The sequence below is a fragment of the Phaeodactylum tricornutum genome, chromosome 25 (assembly GCF_000150955.2).
Source record: "Phaeodactylum tricornutum CCAP 1055/1 chromosome 25, whole genome shotgun sequence".
Lineage (NCBI taxonomy): Eukaryota > Bacillariophyta > Bacillariophyceae > Surirellales > Neidiaceae > Phaeodactylum > Phaeodactylum tricornutum.
The window spans coordinates 67,250-83,475 of record NC_011693.1 but is presented as its reverse complement, the minus strand read 5'-3'; the positions used below and the strand labels follow the sequence as shown (position 1 = coordinate 83,475).

Genomic DNA, 16,226 nt, shown 5'->3' with positions numbered 1-16,226 from the left:
ATTCTGTATCATTATTACATTAATTTGCCCTTGGCATTGTTGCTTGATTTCTATTCCAAGTATCCTGGAACAATTTTCCCCTGTGAACTGGTACAGGAATTCTCTCAGTCTTTGGGGCTGTGCTTGGACCACAACAAGAAAAGACGCAGTAGGTCATGGGTTGGAAGCAGCTCACCCATGCCAGCGCGATACCTCCGCTATATCATATACAGAGCATTGACCAAGCATTGGATTATTTTCTAATTGCTAATTTTACTTAAAAGCCGTTTCGCGCTCAATCAAAAGTACTTAGAAATTTTCAGATTCGGCCGAAATAGCGATTTTTTCATGTCGCAGAGGCCGAAATAGCGGTTTTCCTCTAAAATCTTGTATTGTAAAAGACGTAACAAAGACAAGCTCGTATGTGCTTGTCTGGTCTCACCTACTGATATTTTCGAAATGTATGTTGGCCAATAACGAAACTGGAAGCTCAACAACAGAGTAACTGGGACTGTATGGGTTTTCGACCATGTACCTGGTCAAATACCGTATCCAGAAGAAGGATATCGAAATTTGCGGGAGTCAATGACTGCGCTTACAGGTAGTCCTCGCCACACTCTGAAGAGAGAAAAATTGTTTGCCGCGCCGTGCTCGCGAACGGTGCCGGGACCCGTGCCTTCCACGCGACCAACTTGTGTACAGCGCGAGGATTCCCTGGTGGTGGAAAAGTATCAGCTTGGGCGTGTCTCATTCCATCATTTTTGACGGTATTGTATTAACACCCGAGGATGTTCAGGTACACCTTTCGACAATGTCGAGGATAACAGTAGCATGGGATGGACTAGCAATCTCCAGATACTATTATTCGCGGCTATGGGCTGCCCATTCCGACAAACGGTGCAGTGGGCAAAAAAACCACTTGGGTAAGGTTTCCGGGAAGATCGACGGCAGCTCACACGGGACAAGCATTCACGCTCGGATATCCTTCCGACACAGCAAATAGTGTTTTCTGTCCGTGACGTGTTCACTGACGTTTGGTTCCGCACGATACAGTTCTGCCATCACGGCATCACGGTTTTCCTACGTAGAATCTCCAAGCGGTACCCAGACAAAGATACGTACTACACTGTGTATAGAGGGGAAAAGATCTGCGCTGTTCCAAAACGCTGATGGGTTTTGGATGTGTGTGAGTTCGAACGAAATCGTCGGGTAACGGCGTTGCTGGATCGGTAGACACCACCTACGGCAGCTAGCGGATAAACAGCCTTGAGGCTTAGCGATTCCCGAAGCCCCTATTTCATTCGTACTACTCCCAATCTTGTTGTTCGGTTCTCATTCATTGACTGTGAATTGCTGATCCACAGATCTCCTACACTTTCACCGTTCCCCGTATTATTATATATTTGTCTGCAATCATGCGTCTCTCTTTGGCTCTGTTGTTTGCGTGCAGTGCCTCCACGGCGTCCGCGTTTGCGCCTTCTTCGATTGCGTTGGGACCCTCGCAGCACCGTCGAGTGCGGTCGGTGCGACAGGCGGTATCGCCCAACAACGATAAGGACGACAATCTAGTCCATCACAGCGCCGGATTGACGGAACAACTGGCCGGTACGACGACCAAGACGGCGGCTCTTACCGCCAGTGTTTGGGCCGCGTCGACGCAGATTGCGAGTGCGGCTGGACCCGATTGGGGACTCTTCGAGGTAAGCCCCCACCCGTCGCATGCAAGTTGTATAATGGATCCCGTAGTCGATAACTTCGTACTTCGTCTTCCCTACAAATTCACACTGACTAAATTTTGCTGTGCGTATTGTGATGGACAGGGTAAATCGGCAAGTTTGTTGCATCCCGTCATGATGTTCAGTCTTCTCGCCTTGAGTGTTTCGACGGCCATTCTCGGATTCCAGTGGCGCCGTCAGCGTACCATGGGGGACGAAATTTCGTCTCTCAAAAAGAGTTTGCCGAGTCTGGGAGGCGCGGGTTCGATATCGGAAGCCTTGGCGGAGGCGCGGGCTGCCAACGACAGCAACCAGGTCAGTGTCCTCACCGCGGCTCTCACGACGGAGCAAGACATTGCGGCGCTCACGAACGAACGCAAAGAACTCGCCGCTGCCGGGCCCAAAGACAAACACTTTAGTCAAGGCGCACTTTTGGCCTTTTTGGGTACCGCCTTTGCCATCGAGGTACGTAAACAGGACGAGTTGTGGTACATGCACCAACGCGCAAACTCTGACACTTTTGTACTGTTTACTGATGGCGGCAACAGGGTCCCTTGAACACGTACGCGCGGGCGGGAAAACTTTTTCCTGGTCCCCACTTGTACGCTGGTGCTGGACTCGTCTGTCTCTGGGCACTGGCCTACGCTTGCGTCCCCGCCATGCAAAAAGGCAACGAAACGGCGCGGACCGTGCACATTGGAGCTAACGTAACCGGCATCGCCTTTTTCGTGTGGCAGGTTACCAGTGGAATTCCTATTTTGCAAAAGGTCTGGGAAAAGACCCAGTGGCCCTAAGCAGCGAGAGTACCCAAGACAATGGACCCGAACGTAGTATTATAAGTATGGACACTTTGACAAGCTATTTCGTGAAGAAAAATAACAACAGAAGCCCTACGCTCCTGTGGAAACTATGGGCAATTAAATTGGCAAGTTTTGCTGACTATAAAAACACTTGAAATATTCTATGTTTGGAACACATTCTTTTCGAGACTGAGCGATTGCAGGATAGACTCTCCGACCAAATTTCATGCAGTGTTTTATTGTGAAGCTAGAACAGCATCAATTTTGGTTCGTCGGGATCCTCGCCATCCCCATCGTTCTGCATTTCGAGTGGAATAAGAATTTGCGAATCCGCATTGCCCGCTTCCTTGGCTGAGTTTTCCCAATCGTCCAGCTCCCCCATCTGGGCCTTTTTCTCCCGCGCGATTTGTTGCCAGTCTTCGTCCGTGGCGGATCGCTGGACCGATGCAGGTTTGGCGGCTGCCCGTGCCCGAGCCGCCGCCAAAAAATCGGCTTCCGAAGTGGGATATTTGCTCTTGAGTTGAGATAATTGTTTCTGTATTTCCTCCGCACTCAAGACCAACTTGGGTGCGGTGGGAGGTGGATTTGAGGATTCGTCGTTGCTGCTGCTGTTGTCGTCGTCGTCCGCCGCCGCCAGAATTCCAGGAGATTGCCACCGTGTCGGTGGGGTCTGAGTTCTGCCCGGCCGAAGCAAATGTGGCGGAAGGGCAAACGTGGCAACCAGCGTAGGTAATCCTAGGGCTAACACAACAGTGGTGGATAGTGGTGCTTTCATGATGTACGACTATACTCGTAAAGAGAGATGCCCTAGGCAGAAGATACCCCTGAAATTATAGAAGGGAGAAATGGGATGCTGTGATGTGATGGTGAATGTCAAAGGCGACGTTTTCTTTGGAGCGTTCGTACCTTTACCCTTTTCCTTGCTTCTTCGTTGTCAAACCCCAAAACGTGGTGATGGACAGACAGCCTTCCACGTTCGCCAATCGGAGGGCAATGGCTAGAGCACGGACACCAATGTTGGATGGTTGGGGAGGAAGGGCAGCTCACAGACCTTCAAATAAACTAGGGTCAACGGGCGCAGACTTTTGTCACTGTGCTATATCTCTAGACGATTCTGGCAATATTCGTTACTCCAAACTTGGGAATGGGTTTTCTACACAAACTATGGGCTCTAAAAAAGTCTCTCCACATCGACAGCTGCAAGTTCAAACTACAAGACCATACACACTATCCAGTCCCTTTCGTCCAAAGCCCCGCCGCGGTAATTGTTAGGTGGAGGGCGAGACCGACTAGTAGGATCGTCCCCACAACACCCAACAAGTTGCCTCCATGCCACTGGCAATACACTTGGTCCCAGCTGGTAGCTCCGGCTGTGCAAACGGAATACACAGTGTCTTGGCCGCAACACTGGTGGCGGTTTTTTCGTCTTCCACTTCTTCGCCACGGGCCAGTAACGATTCCGCCCGACTCTTTTCCTTGACCGTTTCTTCCCATTCTTGGTGTTCACCACCACACCAGGGCGTCAAGACGAGATTATTCTTTTCCAAATTCGGGACAAAGTCCTTCCAGTCCGTCACTTGGACCACATGTGCATCGCGCGCATCCTTGGCCTTGGTAAACATGGCGTCGTGAATCACGTCCATCATGTTGCGAAGGAGACTGCCCAAACCTTCCACTGGGTGGTCCTCTTTGTCACTATTGTGCCGCACGACTACCCGAGCGCTCTTTTGTTCAATGTCGCGGGGGCCGACCTCAATACGCACGGGGACTCCCTTTTGCTCCCAGTGATTGTATTTCCAACCGGGATTGTACGCTGACCGATCGTCGTACTTGGCGCGGAGGCCAGCCTTTTTCAGATCGGCCAAAATGGACAAGCAATACGGATCGGCCTGTTCCGGAGTCAGCTTTTTACTTATAATGGGAACAATGACGACCTGTAACGGAGCCACCCGGGGTGGCAGGACCAAGCCGGTATCGTCACCGTGGACCATGACCATCACACCAATGGTACGGGTGGTAAGCCCCCAGGAAGTTTGCCAAGGAATTTGCGATTCGCCCTTTTCATTCTGGAAACTGATTTCAAACATTTTTCCAAAATTCTGTCCGAGATTGTGCGACGTGGCACCTTGAATGGCACGGCCAGAGCCGGCAATATAGGCTTCCACCGTGGTGGTGCGGAAGCCACCGGCGAACTTTTCCTTTTCCGTTTTGTACCCTGGAACGACCGGGACGGCCAATAAATCCTCGTACACCCCGCGGTAAAGCTCAAGCGCTTCCATAACGGTGGCGTCCGCGTCCTCGAAAGTGGCGTGCGCCGTGTGTCCTTCTTGCCACAGAAATTCGCGGGTCCGCAAAAATGGAGTGGGGTACTTGAATTCCCACCGCACCACGTTGCTCCACTGGTTGAGTTTGAGGGGTAAATCGCGGTGCGATTTGATCCAGTCCGAGTACGCGGGGTACATGATGGTTTCGGAAGTAGGACGGACGGCAATGGGACGAGCCAAGTCGCCTTCGCCCGACCGAGTGACCCAAGCAACTTCCGGGGCGAACCCCTCCACGTGATCCTTTTCCTTTTCGAGTCGGTCCTGGGATACAAAGAGCGGAAAGTATGCGTTCTCGACGCCCATGTCTTCTATTTTGGCATTGAACCAAACCTGGATGAGTTCCCACATTTTGTAACTCCAGGGACGTAAAATATAACAACCCGAAATATCGTAGTACGAAATCATTTCAGAAAGAACAATTACGTCCGAATACCAGGCCGGAAAGTTTTCAGACTTTTTCCACTGCAAAGCCAGGAGTGTCTCTCCCTTTTTTCCGCCTTTTTTCTCGTGAGCTGCAGCAGATTTGGTCGCTGTGGCTGCGGGTTTAGCTTTTGGAGCTTTTTCCGTCTTGGTAGCGGGTGGGCGATTCGCTGGAGCCTTACCAGTGGGGGCTGCACCGTCAGCGGCGGCAGGAAATTCCAGTGTCACGTACGTGACCTTGGCTTGGTCGAGATAACTTTTCAGAGCGTCCGGTGTGAGTTTGACGGACTGGTCGTTGCGCAGGGGATGGGAATGAACGTGACTGAACTGGCTCAACAGATCCTGATCCAAAACAAGTGTCACCTTGTTTTCGAGGTCGTCCGGGTTGGTAAGGGCCATACAGAGCGGTCCGACACAGCCGGGTTTGACGTGCAGTACTTGATCCAGAATGGCCGCATCGGCGAGACGCAAATTGGTCTTGCCTTCTAGTTTCAAGGCCTTGCCAAGTTCCTTGGTGTTAACCTGCGCGTTGGGACGAACCGTGACGAGAAAGAGTCCGTGTTTCTTATCCTTGAGAAAAAGATTTTTTGTGTGTGATTCCGTGTCCGGCAAAGGCACGTTGGCGACCAGTTCTTCCGCCGTCGATGACGCTTTGTGATCGTACACTTCGTGTTCCAGCGCAAATTCCGTAAGTTTTTCGAGAATGGCGTTGCCCGAGGCGTCCGCGATTGTGGCGGTGAGCGTTGTAGTGGGGACCGGGGTGGGTGCTGTAGGGGGGACCGGGGCGGGCTCGGAAGGAGCTGGAACCGGGACGGAGGCCACCGCGGGGGCAGTGGGCACGGGTTTCGGAATCGCCGCCGCAAGGATGGATATGCCGCTAACGTCATCGCCTTCGGGCAGGGTGGTCAACCAGGGGGCGATCCGATTGAGAGGCACGAGTCCGTGGGTGATCCAGCCGGGAATGGTTCGGAAACGTACGAGATCGTGTAGTTGATGCAGGACGGTCCGGCACCATCGGTGGGTTTGGGGTGGTAGAGCAAGGTTACCGACGGTGGCCACGTGGGCGACGATGAGACCGAGTACTACGTCCGCCACCGATGCGTGTGCGCTGCCGACCAAGTAGGTTTGACTGTGGGCGATCAAGTGTGTTTCTATCTGTTCCCAGAACTCGAGCACGGCGGCTTGCGATGCGCCCTCCGCGTGTGACTCTGTCCAGAATGAAAGAAAAAACAAGAAACGTGAGACATCCAGTGTGAGACACGCAACGAATGCCACCCGCACGCTATACGTGCGTATGGATATATGTACGTAGACACAGAGTGCGGCCCGAGCGGTACGGTAACAGTTTGTTTGTCACACGATTCTGATCGGTACGTACGTTGCGCGAGATAGGACAGGAGTGTTTGTTCCGCCGCTTGGATCCAGCATTCGTCCTGATGCGTGTAGAATTGGTCGTCGTTGGCGATGGTGTGAGCGAGCAAACGCACGCTCCCACAGAGTCCCACGGCGGACGCCACGTGTCGTGCCCGAGTAAAAGCGTTGGTAATGGTTTGCGTCATCCCGAGCGTAACAGTCGTCGTGATGGGTCCGAGTGTGGCGTCGGTAAGCGTCGCCACGACTTGCAGCACCAAATGCTCAACCTGGGCCACGTCCGGGACGCCGCACTCGTACGTGACCGTCGTAATCGGCATCGTCTTCGCTTTGTAACGAAGGACACGAAGGAAAGCGTGGTACTACGCAAAGTGACAAAGTGCTTACAAATTGACAAAGCAGGATCCAATACTGACTTTTTCTGTTTCGTCTTTGTAAAGGTTGGTGGCTTGTCTGTGATAAAGATGGTATTACTTACTATACAGTAGGGAGATACTTCGGTGGGGTCACGGGCCTTGAAGACTAACACAAACGCCGAGGGCATCGAGATCTACGAGGTCACTGTCAATCGGAATCGATGCCACACAAAGTCGACTATTGGTCTGTCCTTCTCACGTATACCTCTAGGTAGGAAGGAACCACTTCCCGGAAAAATGTATGCTTTTCCCGACGCAAACAGACGGCCGTTTCGGCACGTACAGCGGCTGTTCCTTCGAGTCCGACGAAGGAACGTCTTGCCTTGGTACGGAAACATCCGCGAGTATGAGAGTGGTCGGGATTGTAGTACGAGAGGTAAGTGGAATACCCAACCTACCGTAGACTCACCGTAAAGTCTACATCCGTCGCGTAGCCAACAGCCCTTGTGCCTCGTTGGAGTGGCCAAGTGCTCTGGACTCTCTCGTCACGTCCCGAGCCCATCCTCTACTCTCGACCGGTACGTGGTGCTCACCATGGGATTATCATGAGATAACAGAAAGGACTGGGTAGAACAAAAAGATTCCTTTCAACCCCCGTCGTCGTAGAGCATAAACCCTGTGTCACTTACAAATCTTGCAGTCTCTGACACGTTGGCCGTTTTCTTTCTTTCGTTTCTTCCTTTTGTATAGTGTCCATCTCGCCATTCGCACCTTTTTAATATGCAGAACGAATCCGGTGACAACGTGGACTTGTACGTCCCGCGCAAATGCTCCTACACCAACCGGCTGATCGCCAGTAAAGACCACGGATCGGTACAGATCAACGTGGCCAACGTGGATCCCGTCACGGGCGTCGCCACCGGAGACGCCACGCCCTACGCACTCGTTGGGTTTTTGCGGTTCAAGTCCGAAGGAGACATGGCCCTCACCAGCCTCGTGCAAAAGAAAGATGCCGAACTATTGACCGTGGCCGAATAAGAAAATAGACAGGATTGCTTCGAACGAGTGCTAGATGTACGGCTTTTTGTGTTGCGGGGAAAGCACTATTCCTTTACAGTTAGTAGTGTGTTTACGAGAGTCTCGAGTGACTGTTCCTTGCTTGATAGACTACTAGGAGTCACCTTACTTTAGGTGTTCCGCCCGTGCAAGGTAGACTTTACGCTATTGCAAAGAGTGCATGGTGTGGTCTGGACTATGGACGGACGGCAACCCTCAATTCGTCAAAATCTGCTCCAGGCGGGTTGTAGGGAGAGAGAGTCCTCCTCGTTCACGCTGCAGGTAATCATGTTTCTGTTAGTTTCTTCCAACTTCCGTTCACGCGCGGGGAGAGAGTTCATGGACGTCGCCACGCCGGGAGGATTCGGTCCGTAGACCTCATTCGTTTCCGAAGCGACCCAACCGGTAATCACGACTCGATTCACGGTCAATCCGGTGGTCGATTGTTCCAGTGCCAAGTCCCCGAATCCCCTCTTTGGGCGTCGATGATCCTCTACGAACGCCCGCACCCGCGAATCTCGCCGCCCAGCACCGTTGCACAAAAAGCAAGTTGCGTGAGAAATATCCCGAAATATATATCCGTAAAGATATCCGTAAATTAGTATGACCGAAACACGCAAAGCATTCGTTGTGGGAGGCACCGGAGGCGTCGGATCCATTTTGATCGATGAATTGATCCAAAGAGGCTACACTGTCAGTGCGACGTACCGAAAGGAGCAAGACAAGGAGAAACTCGAATCCCAAGGAGCCACGGCCGTGCACATGGATTTTGTGCAAATGGACGAGGACGCAATTCAGAAAGCATTGGAAGGGTTCCAGACCGTCTTCTTCGCCGCCGGGTCTGGCGGAAAGGACGTTTACAAAATCGACCGTGACGGGGCGATCAAGTTCGCCAATGCCATTAGACGGATGGAGAACGCACATCCTCATTATATCGTACTGAGTGCGCTCGGTTGTGATCAACCCGATAAAATGCCAGAAAATTTGAAGGAATACTCCAAAGCGAAGAAAGAAGCGGATGACGTCATTGCCGCCATGGAGGACAAGGGAGTCCAATCGACTATCGTCCGTCCGGGTAATCTCACGAACGATTCCGCCAAGGAGAATATCATTTTCCGGGGAGTCGTGTACGGACAATCCATCGAGGCCAAATCAATTGTCGATTCGTTCGACGCCAACGAGCTTGTTAACACAAGATCGGACGTTGCCAAAGTTATGGCGGAATCGGCTGACATCTTTACCGATAACAATAACAGAAAGACCCGTGTTTTCGAAATGATCCAAGGAAACGAAAGCGATCATGGTTCGCCAATTCATGAAGGCTTGTCTTCGATGAAGTTAGACTACAATATTGCTCCGCAAAAGTCCTAGACTTGCGTTCATCTCAAGTCGACTAGTAAAAGAGACGGTAGAAGTAATTCTAGGCCTCACTGTCACTTGATTGCTTAAATAGTAGACCAGCACGAATCGGCTGTCGTTCTTTGACATATTCGATAGGTCACTTGAATAATTAACGGGTCTTGTCCACAAAAATTGATCCTGGTCAATATAAAAAGTCCATCACCGCGCGAAGGATGAGTAAGTGCCGGTCAGAATTGTTCCAAATTGATGTAAGTAATTGCCACTTTTCGATTATGCAAGACTAACTTCAAGGACATAATCCGAATTGAGCTCATCACTTCCACAACACATGGGCACAGGATAACTTACATAGTAAAAGCACACGATTGTACAGTGGGTGCGATCCACCTGACTTTTCACTTGTTGTCGTACTCAGTTGCTTTCAAACCGTGAATCCGTTCTATATAACTCTTAGGAGCCCTCCAGTGTACATTACCTGCGTCAGCAAAGAATAACAATCGCTCAAAAACGCGATAGTATAGTGTCATGAATCTGATTTTTGATTTTCTTGCGTGCCTCTATATATGCTCAGGTATTCTGAAAAAGTATGCCGGTTGGAGTATCTTGACAAGAAACAATAACATGGAATGCGTCTCCGTTTCACCAGCATCTTGGGCTTGTCAACGCGTATCCCACAAAATTCTTTCGCTGCAGCATACCTGATCAGCGCCCAAGATTCGAATTGCTTCCTACATACGCAAGAACCTGCTATTTTGTTGTATCACTATGAAACCGTATCCTCGCAATATTCCCGTCGACACAGGGTCCAACACTCTTAGCGCATTACGGTTGCAACGGTCAAGTCGATCCGGTGCTCAAGTGCTCCTGCCGTCTGGTGGTGCCGCAACAAGTCCAATGGCGAATCCAACCACTCACATGTCCAGGATGAGATTGCTAGATATCATCGAATCTGCACTACGCATAGTGGAAGAAACTGAGGAAGAAGAAGAGGAGATCGCGGGCGGCGCTTTATCAGAGGGGGGTACCAGACAATATTTTGAGCGCCCTAGTGGCGGAGCTCCTCCTGCAGCCTAGGATTGTTGATAGCCAGTGTCCGTGAGGAAAGCGACAGTACGCGCGTAACCCTCCAGATTCTTCACAAGATACTAGGGATCAAGGACAACGTTGGACAAAGCTCTCAAGACTTCCGGCGGAGATGTCCGTATCTACCGCGGCAGCGAGCAAGTAAATCTTGTGTGGTGCGTCCAAGACAAGCAGTTCACTTTCCCTCCACCACTAATACAGAAAGTTCTCAAGTTCTGTCCTGGAGAAGAGCAACAACTAAATTATTGTTTTTTCATTGTTTGGTACACGGGCTGGACCAACCCCCCATTTGTGGATTACTTCACTGCTAGCAACTTTTTGTCGAACTGTTGTTACTAACATCAGGTATAAATTCTTGAAGAATTGAACAAATGCACGTCTTTATCTGTTGTAGAGCGGTTGAAGGTTTACTAGTGGCTATTCACTTCCCTTTCTGCAAGTAGAGGAGTTCAATGACACATCTCTTTCTGAAGAGAAACGTGTGCATCTTGGAAGGTCCTTTCATTCCATAGCTGCCACTTTGCCCGGTCGTTAGACAGCATTCGGTCAGCAACGTTTTAAGCTCGTTGTTTTGAGAATTTACCCGAATTTTTAGAGTTAGCTACAAGATTCTCAGGTGGACGTCTTCGAAATTCGAGTCTTTTTCTCATTAACTCGCGTATGAGGTTTTCGCCAATGTAATAAAACGAAGTACCTCTCGTGCCTCTCGCTTACGGTTGAAAGTGGTTATAATACCATTAGTACTGCTAGACGTAGTAGGCCGTCAGGTTCAAATCAAGCCACTCAATTTCTTTCCTATCCACATGAATTTCGACTCGAAAAGGTATAGACTGACTTGTCCCCGCACGGCGCGATGCAAACACATACAGGATATGCTTTCTCTTTTGAAAGAGGCGTAACCTCTATCTCGCTTTGAGTTTCCTATTTCCTTGTGGGTGTAATGCCACATCCCTCGGCCGGGATTTCATAGTGTCAGCGACTACATCGATTATTCGCAAAAAGCTACGATTATTGGCCACGCGCTCGAGGCGACACCTGGCGATGGTGGGGGAGCTGTGCTAGTGCTTTTGGAGCCATTCTCGCTTTCTAATAGTCAGTCTCGTCAGTCCGGATAGAGAATGGCTTGCTTTGGTAGACTTCAGGGCGGTGGCCGCCTGTGCATTGAAACGGTTCACCAGCTTTGGAAATACCATCGCGTAGTCCTGGTCAACATCTAGCGACGGCAATGGGGCTACAGCAATGCTTCTGGAGCCATGCCTGCTCCAACAGCTGTTTCGATACCCCGCGTTGCCTGGGTCATTTTGTTAGACGACCCTTCGGCTTGGAGCGCCAGCACGGGATGAAAAGGGCAAGTAAAAGCTGGTGCATTCTCTTCGGAGAGTACGAGGATTATGTATAAGTTGACAACTTGTTGATATAGCTTGGTTGCTGTCGCTATCATTCGCTCTGAGCAGTTCATCTACTTTTGGAGTAGATTTCAGCCATTCTCTATCTAAGACAGAATCGAGTACATCTAATTCCGATGCGCGAAATCAAAAACACTGCCGTTTTACTGTACAACGAATCGACAATGTCTACACTTACTGTTACCAAGATGAGTAAAAGGTGATGCAGGAACTTAGACAGGGGCTGCACCTATTCATCGAAGACACGGGCCAGAAACAAAGACGGTAAGCATCAGGCAAACAAGATGATGAAAAACAAACCGCATGGTAGCAAGCGCAAGATAGCAAACTAGAACGCAGTACGCGTAGCAGCGTCAACAAAGTTTACTGCAAACAACGTAGTTGGTAAGCACCCTTCTATATAAATTTTATGTTTGCATTTCCAGTTTTTAGACAAATGACTGTATGGTATTCAGTCGGGCAGCCACTATCAGTTTTCCAAAGCAAAATACATGCATTGTCTTATCCGTAGTCAGAGTGATCAGCCGCTGATTTCTATTGGTATCTGCAGCGGAAGACGATGTTGAAAGACAACCAGCACGGTCTTAGTGTGAACGAATCTCCTCCTCAACAAAATAAAGCGACATATATGCCAGAACGATGTAAATGATTAGTATAATCAGAATAGCCAAGACGAATTCTCCGTCATTACATCGTTGGATGGGAGAGGCTGGCCATCCTGGAGACCAAAAGGGTGGTGATGTCCGCTCCTGGGAGAGTTGAGTTCCTTCATCGCCTATTTCGACATCAATTTCAGCAACGCCACCTTTCTTGTAGTCAGTTGCTTGTTCATCCATCTCAGTCCTCATTCGCCAGGAGTGAGCTGGAGTTTATCTCCGCAAAGGGATTTCAAGAACTGATTCACAAGTGTCGGTATGAAAAAAAAAAACGCTTTGTGAGAGGATGATGTCATGATCTGGCCTGCCTAATCTCCGAACCGTCGGCACGACTTAAATTAATGTAAGCTTTGCGACAGCTCCCCCTTGTTGACGAATCACCCCAAAGAGATACCAAAGGATTTCCACGCGCTGATGGACTGGGTGACGATGCAAAAAAAAGTCGCGGTACGATTTTCTACTGGCCTAGTAGCATCGATAATAAAAAATGCGTGCGACACTTGTTAGACATGGCTTGTCTAACACTCTTTTCTTGATAGTGACTTGTAAATATTTTACTGCCCAATCGTTAACTATGACGAGATCTTTTACAGTCCGAACACATACCGATAAGTGTAAACGCCTGCTGTTGCCTCGGCAACATAATTCGTCAATGGTCAATACAGGCACAATATGTCTGGGTATTCACACTTCATTATAGTCAGGACATATCCAAGTCATTTCCATTCTGCTACAATATTCGACGAAATCTACGACACTTTAGTAGTGGAAAGAGTCGTCTGACCACGGATCACTTTTTTTCTCCATGATACACAGTCGTCGTGCAAACATCACATTGCCGGGTGTAAGAGCAATTTGATTCCCAGTCATTGTCGGGGTAGTTGCGTGTATGCTTTGGCGGAGTCGAAGTTGGCGTCAGTCCACGTTCATAAACATACTATCAGAGGCGGAAATCGACAGGGTACGCTGCATGGTTGCCTGGGGGAAGTCACCTCGGGACATCACTGACGGTCGTATAGCAGCAGCCTCTTCTCGCTTATACGTCACCTAGCGGAAATAAGGGATTCTGAGTTACGGATACGTAACATAGATAAGGCGCCGTGCTGATTGATCGTCTATCGACGTCTCCACGAGCGCGAACGGACAACTCTTTCAGAAAGATCTTGACGAAAGCCGCGACTTCTGGCCCACGTGTGGCAAACATCGGTGGACTTTCCCATAGCGCCTCGGTAGTTGCATAGTGCACAAAATCTTTGAAGAAAAACCATGGCGCTCTCGCGGCCCGCATCGGCCACCGGTAGTGGAGCCTCCGGATTTCAAATGCAGCCAGACAGGCCTACTCTGTAAAGATCGATATCGACAACAGCGCTCGCAAGGACTTTCTGTTCCCGAGGCCTTGACCGACTCCGGCGAGAAAAAAGACGTAAAAGTCCACATTCCTACCAATTAAAATATAACAGCCATTCAAAGTAAATCTCCGGGCGGCTTAACAAAATCGGATTGGTAATAATTAAAATCTGAATGGCTAAAGGTCAAAATTGGACACGTATGGGAGCCTTCTGGTCATCCGTAGCTCGTCGCGACAAAGTCGTTTACAACGTCGAGCAGGCGGACGCAGCCAAGGCCTTGGCGAAGGTTAACAAAAAATCAATGGCCGTACTAGAGGCTTCAAAAAAGTGTTGGACCGAGAATGGTTCGTCGGAGGGGGCGCTACCGGATGCGAGCTGCTGATGGACCAATTGGATGGATCCGGGTTGGTTGGCCACGTAACTGCAGCAGCCCATGAGGGACCATTCCGCCTTGGTCACTTCGCTCAGCATCCGGTGCAAAGCATCGGGGGCGGCCAATCGGGTCGAGACACCAGCTTCCAGAATCAATACGCGCGCAATGCACCGATCCTTGGCTTCCATCACGCGTACCAGCTGTTGTCGGGTGGCGAGTGATTCGCGCACCAGGGTGGAGGCGTCCGGGCCGCCGGCACAGACAAACGCACGCAGTCGTCCCAGGGCTTCCTTGCCCTGACACCAGGAACGTAAAAGTTCCGGTACACTCCGAGACGGTGTGGGTTGGGCTTGCGCCACCGCGAGGTTGGCACGGATTTCTACCAGCGCGCGGACGGTGCTTTGGGTGAGTAGGTCGAGGCGGGCGTGGAACTTTTCCACGAGGGAATAGCGTGCCGCCCAGCCTTCGACGCCGGGTGTGGCCGTCAAAACTAGTTGGCGCCGAGCGAGTGTGGCGCGGTCGCGCGTCAACCAAGTGGGGACTTGCTGGAGTTCCGCCGCGAGGGCTTGGACTTCGGGCCAGTCATCGTCGGCGGGGAGGAGTACGAGCTGGTCGCTTTCCGCGTGGGCGTCGAGAATTTCTCGCAATACGCGATCCGTATTGCGTTGGACTTCTTCAAGGGTTTCTTGTTGGTATTTTTGCGTGGTTCCGGTGGAAAGGCGCAGTCCGGTCATGCCACGTTCGTACTGGAGCATGTGTACCATATCAAGCCCCCGCATGACCCACAACCCGGCTTGTTTGAAGGCTGCCGCGGACGTGGTGGTTGTGGAGCACGCGGTGTTCGAAGCCGCGGTCACCGGCTGTTCGCCGGACAATACGGTTTGCGCGGCTTCTGCCGTGGCGTCGGCTTGTAGATTGGCCAACAACTGTTCCTGTAAATGCGGTCGCGCGTCCAGGTAGGCCGCGACTGCTTGCGGCAAAAAGGAGCGCCAGGATCCCGGTGCCTGCCGGACGAGGGTCGACGAAAAGTGCGGCAACTCTCCGTAAATAAAGTCTAAATGGATATCGAGCTGTAGGGTTTTGGCGCGGACGCGGGCTTCGTCTAGATCTTCCTGAAAGAGTTGTCCGTTGGCGCGTTTGTGGAGACGTCGCTGGACGATCAATCCCGAAACGTGCGCGAGTGTTTCGAGCCCCTTGGGTCGCTCCATCCATCGGAAGAAGTCGTCGCCACAGATCCACCAAAAGCGGGTCCCCTCGGGGTATTCTTGTTGGAGAGCTCGCAGCATGGCTCCGTTGGAGGCACCTACGCGGCGTTCCACGGTAGATACCACAATGGCGCGATTGTGCTGACCGAAGGATCCGACGGCGGCTCGGCACATACGGACCCGATCGTCGAAGGGCAATAAGTCACGCTTGACGGCGTGTTTGTAGACGGGTACCAATACTACTTGATCCACCGGTTTGGTCTGCTGTGTAGTAATGGCCAAAAGCACGTGTCCCAGATGGATGGGATTGAAGGAACCGCCAAAAACGCCAATGGACAAGGGACGATCGGTGGGAACGTCCGTCGGTAGCAACGACTCGCCGTTGGTCGGGAGGGATGTAAGATTGTCCTCCATGGTGCCGCGTTACAGATGAAGGCGGCGTTTTCTAGTGTTGAGATGGAACCGAACGGAACAGAATAGCTACACTACCATGGTGTTCATCAAACATCTAATATCTACTATTGAAAATGAACGACGTTTTTTGGTCTTGTTGGAACAGCTCGGTAGGGCTGGGGTTGTCCCGATAGGGTTACTCACTGTCACAGTCATTGTCAAACCAAGGAGCGGATAGATAGACGGACTCGACGCGCCACATCCGGCCCCATTGACTGATGTACGGATCGACGGATGGTGGTATACCTAGGCGTTTGATCGGGCCCGTGAGGAGTCGGCAAGCTCGTTGCCGGACGGACGGAACTGTACGTTTTCCCA

General features: G+C 51.0%; 7 protein-coding genes across 7 annotated transcripts; 4 read left to right on the top strand and 3 right to left on the bottom strand.

Moving 5' to 3' along the window:
* Window positions 1-1,574: 1,574 nt before the first annotated feature.
* PHATRDRAFT_16334 (predicted protein) lies at window positions 1,575-2,488 on the top strand (the record flags this gene model as incomplete). The annotated part of the gene is made up of 4 exons (XM_002184694.1): window positions 1,575-1,679; window positions 1,800-1,932; window positions 1,972-2,159; window positions 2,243-2,488. Coding segments are annotated over 4 exons (672 nt in total), but the record flags the coding sequence as incomplete, so codon positions are not given.
* Window positions 2,489-2,741: 253 nt separating this feature from the next.
* On the bottom strand, window positions 2,742-3,269 carry PHATRDRAFT_40656 (predicted protein; the record flags this gene model as incomplete). Its single annotated transcript, XM_002184604.1, has 1 exon — window positions 2,742-3,269. The coding sequence occupies one exon, from the start codon at window positions 3,267-3,269 to the stop codon at window positions 2,742-2,744; it is 528 nt and encodes a 175-aa protein (XP_002184640.1).
* Window positions 3,270-3,783: 514 nt separating this feature from the next.
* Window positions 3,784-5,382, bottom strand: PHATRDRAFT_23547 (predicted protein; the record flags this gene model as incomplete). The annotated part of the gene is made up of 1 exon (XM_002184603.1): window positions 3,784-5,382. The coding sequence occupies exon 1, from the start codon at window positions 5,221-5,223 to the stop codon at window positions 3,784-3,786; it is 1,440 nt and encodes a 479-aa protein (XP_002184639.1). The 5' UTR covers window positions 5,224-5,382.
* A 2,216-nt stretch (window positions 5,383-7,598) lies between these two features.
* On the top strand, window positions 7,599-8,108 carry PHATRDRAFT_30670 (predicted protein). The gene has a single exon (XM_002184693.1). The coding sequence runs from the start codon at window positions 7,746-7,748 to the stop codon at window positions 8,001-8,003; it is 258 nt and encodes an 85-aa protein (XP_002184729.1). The 5' UTR covers window positions 7,599-7,745; the 3' UTR covers window positions 8,004-8,108.
* A 205-nt stretch (window positions 8,109-8,313) lies between these two features.
* On the top strand, window positions 8,314-9,392 carry PHATRDRAFT_49844 (predicted protein; the record flags this gene model as incomplete). Its single annotated transcript, XM_002184692.1, has 1 exon — window positions 8,314-9,392. The coding sequence occupies exon 1, from the start codon at window positions 8,625-8,627 to the stop codon at window positions 9,390-9,392; it is 768 nt and encodes a 255-aa protein (XP_002184728.1). The 5' UTR covers window positions 8,314-8,624.
* Window positions 9,393-10,148: 756 nt separating this feature from the next.
* Window positions 10,149-10,457, top strand: PHATRDRAFT_40651 (predicted protein; the record flags this gene model as incomplete). Its single annotated transcript, XM_002184691.1, has 1 exon — window positions 10,149-10,457. The coding sequence occupies one exon, from the start codon at window positions 10,149-10,151 to the stop codon at window positions 10,455-10,457; it is 309 nt and encodes a 102-aa protein (XP_002184727.1).
* A 3,663-nt stretch (window positions 10,458-14,120) lies between these two features.
* Window positions 14,121-15,869, bottom strand: PHATRDRAFT_40650 (predicted protein; the record flags this gene model as incomplete). The annotated part of the gene is made up of 1 exon (XM_002184602.1): window positions 14,121-15,869. The coding sequence occupies one exon, from the start codon at window positions 15,867-15,869 to the stop codon at window positions 14,121-14,123; it is 1,749 nt and encodes a 582-aa protein (XP_002184638.1).
* Between the last annotated feature and the right edge of the window lie 357 nt (window positions 15,870-16,226).

Excerpts from the sequence above, each read along its gene's own strand:
- PHATRDRAFT_30670 (XM_002184693.1), top strand. The coding sequence starts at position 7,746 with ATGCAGAACGAATCCGGTGACAACGTGGACTTGTACGTCCCGCGCAAA.